The sequence below is a fragment of the Berghia stephanieae genome, chromosome 10 (genome assembly GCF_034508935.2).
Source record: "Berghia stephanieae isolate SIO BIC M18660-M18661 chromosome 10, UCSD_Bste_1.3, whole genome shotgun sequence".
Taxonomy (NCBI): Eukaryota; Metazoa; Mollusca; class Gastropoda; order Nudibranchia; family Aeolidiidae; genus Berghia; species Berghia stephanieae.
The window spans coordinates 15,798,508-15,802,284 of NC_088369.1; the positions used below are offsets into that span (position 1 = coordinate 15,798,508).

Below are 3,777 nucleotides of genomic sequence, written 5' to 3' on the forward strand. Positions count from 1 at the left end.
CCAGGGGCGTGGACACATTGGTTGATTTGAGGCCTGGCACTACTCCATCTTTTAAAATTGGCTTACAGCATTTAAAAAAAAAAAATTAAAAAAAAAATAATTGAGAAATAGTATATTCCGCCTCTTACTTATTTGAGTAAATCTTTTCTTTATATTTTTTTCTTTCTTTTGTATTTATAAATATAGCATTTTTGTGTGTGTCGTAAGTCTTTGAAGATTGACGTTCGTAGTCTAATATTAGATAGATGGGATAGCAGCACGTAGGTACCTAAAAAAAAAGACATATCACAAATCAGTGGTGGTCACTCAATGACCAGTCTACGGCCACTCAATGACCAATCAGTCTACGGGCAAGCCACAGCCAGCCAGTCAGCCAGTTCGATTATCGATCTCCATTTGATCGGCCCTACCTACCTACCGACCGACCTACCTGTGCGCATGCATGTCCGTGTGGTGGTCATCGCGTCACCAGCAATATCCTCCTCATCATCATTGTCATCGACATTCAGCGGCAGCACCGATCCCAGTATCATTCAGGAGTAGATATGGACTAGAGAAGGTGGTGCAGAACAGGGAGTGGGAAGCTGGCTCATTCATTCATTCAATTCATTCATTGATTCACCGTTGGTTGGAGTCGTAGTCGTTATTATGGTAAACGATTCGGGTAGTCGGACAGACAGTGTGTGGTGGTTCTCCACAGGTCTTCGATTACCGATTACCAGTCCAATTCTGTGAGCTTGTTTGTTTGTTTGTTTGTTTGTTCTGATTACTGACTGGATTAGGTGCTCTCTGAATTCAGCATTTGGATCTGAGCTCTGAACTTTTTGGATTTAGATTTGAACTCTGAACTTTGCTGGATTTGGATGAATAACTGAAGAAGCAGTATCGAGGTATCGATTACAAATCTGGTCGTATTTTTTATTCATCGCAATTAATCTCTAATTATTTAAGGAGAGATTTAATGATGCTATGAGTGGTAAGTAAATGTTATTGTAATATTTTGTACAATTTATATCATTATTAAAACAAAAATTTTAAAAAAATTGAGCTTTTATATAGCGCAATATCCACAAAACGTACTCAAAGCGCTTTACAATGATGGGTCCCTGGTCAACAGCGACATTTAACATGTAGGACGGGACTTGACGCCTGTTAGGCGATATTACAATTCTTTCGGACAGAGACAATGCTGTTAACGGCCAGGTACTCGTTTTACACCCGAGTACGATGACAGAATATGAGTAAAGAGTCTTCTCCGAGGACTCAACTATGCGCCGAGCGAGGTTAGAACCCAGGACCTTCCAATCCGAAAGCGAGTGTCATAAAACAAGACCACATAGCCGCATTATGATGAAACCCGACTTGTGCATATTTGCAGGTCTGACATTCAAACCCAATGATGAGCCCGGTTTAACGTTGTAATGGACAATATTTTGCGTCATTTTAAAAATAATATTTCCATTACAACACTGAGCCCACGAAGGATTGGGTTATCAGACCTGCAAATAAGTGCACGTCGATGAAACCTCAATCGACCACCAGCTCTTTTAAACAATCATTGATGCAAATGTTTCATGCAATGTATTGTCATCGCTGTGCTTATTCTTGTTGTTTTTGTTATTATAACTATAATAATAATAATAATAATAATAATAATAATAATAATAAATAATAATAATAAATAATAATAATAATAATAATAATAATAATAATAATAATAATAATAATAATAATAATAATAATAATAATAATAATAATAATATAATAATAATGATAATAATAATAATGATAATAATAATAATAATAATAATGATAATAATAATGATAATAATAATAATAATAATAATAAATAATAATAATAATAATAATAATAATAATAATAATAATAATAATAATAATAATAATAATAATAATAATAATAATAATAATAATAAGCACAGATGTGCACTGAAGAAAACATTTATTTAAAATTTTGTCAGGAAGTCTCAGGTTTGAGAGTTTTTGACAAAATGAAGGCCATTTTAATCGATGGACATGACTCTCATCTTGGCAAAAATCTCTCAAACCTGGGACTTTGGAGAAGTCAAGAAACCAATTTAACAGTTTTTGCTTTGTTGTCAAGGAAAACATCGTACCACCTCCCCCCTCCCTCCTTCCCTTCTCTCCCCCCCCCCCCCACCCCTAACACACACACTTTTAGAAAGGTGTATTCCTTCTGGGTCATTCATAAGGCTCTCATTGAAGCCGTCGTTTACTCCGATTGCACCAAATAAAGCGACAATTGGATTCAATAGTCTGATGTCACGTCGCCCAGCAACGACGGCCATCGGGGTTCTAAACAAAGAATATCGCTACTTTTTATTCTTCATGCTGGCTAGAACTTTTGATATGTCTTGCGATCAGAATGTGTAAAAGTCATTTCCTTTTTACCCCTTTGGATACGCTTTTATGCTCGTTGGAGAAATATTTCTTAAGGGCGTCCGCCATTGTTCCGATAGTTTAGAGCCAGTTACTAAGTTACCATGCATTATTACGAGGGAAGTGACGTACGACTGTTGAAGAGTATTCGGCCACTAACACCGGCAATGACGTAACATCTAGGCCAGCGACTCGACGCGACCCAAGCGCATTCTCAAACCGTTCATTAATCATCACACTTGTTAGCAACCAGGATATTATTACTGACCATAATAATATAAATAGTTCTGCCGCTTCCATTTATGTGCATTGTACGAAACTGGCAAAATATTCTTTTCTTAAATTTGGCCAGAAATCCTTTTCTCCATTTATTTATAGATGTAGCTGACTCTAACCTGTTTAAAAGCCTTAAACCCGAGACTTCCACGGAATCTCAAGTTTTTTGACAACTTAGATTTGGTGGGGAGGGGGAGAGGGGAGGGGTGTCATCGCCAACGTATTAATCTATCGAAATGTGAATTACATTTTTTTCCTAGCCAAAATTATATAAAATGTGCTTTGATAGTGTAATTTTTATTTGACAGACGGGAACGTAAAAAAATGCATCGTGTCGTTATTTTAGGCACAGTGCGTGTGTTTTGCACCGCTTTTAGTTCAGTTTCCTGCCGAGTCATGTATGTGTCTATTTTTAGCCTCTCTCAAGAGGTCATGTGAGCATCAGGCAGGTCGCCGTGTTGTGTTTTTTTACGTAAGGGGAGATAACTTAGCTTCAACTGTCCACTATCCCACAATGCACACTGGTTACTATGGAGACGTTGGTAACAAAATAGATATTATTATTGTTAGTCTTATCGCCCTTTCTTTATAGTCACGAAACTCTAAAAATAATATCGTGAGATTTATGTCCGGGGTCCAAAGTCTGAAAACTTCAAAGATAGGATTTTTGCGTATAAATATAATAAATAATGATAATAAATAGGAGTGCTTAAAGAGTTCTTTGACCTGACTTACAAAAAGCTAAAAGCGCCTTACAGAAATACTCCATTCGTGCATGCACAGGACAGTTCTATTATATTGATATTATTATTTATAAAGAAATTGCCCTTCCTACAGTTGATAGAGGGAGAGAGAGAGAGAGAGAGAGAGAGAGAGAGAGAGAGAGAGAGAGAGAGAGAGAGAGAGAGAGTTAGAACAACAATGCCTCAACCACTCGCCCGCCTCCCCCACCCCCACCCCCGCTCAATTTGCGGCGCTGAACTGCGACTGACGCCTGGGTTATTCCAGTTTTCCTTTGGAATATACCCTAAAGATTTCCCTTGGGGATGAATAAAGGGAATTTATTGATTGATTGATTGATTG

The 3,777-nt window shown here is 37.2% G+C and overlaps 1 protein-coding gene across 1 annotated transcript in view; it reads left to right on the plus strand.

Moving 5' to 3' along the window:
* Nucleotides 1–531: 531 nt before the first annotated feature.
* Nucleotides 532–3,777, plus strand: part of LOC144980717 (uncharacterized) — an 81,542-nt gene continuing 78,296 nt past the window's right edge. The window contains exon 1 of the mRNA XM_078928438.1: nt 532–976. Coding sequence (XP_078784564.1) covers nt 970–976 — 7 coding nt within the window. The 5' untranslated portion in view covers nt 532–969. The remainder of the gene's footprint in view (nt 977–3,777) is intronic.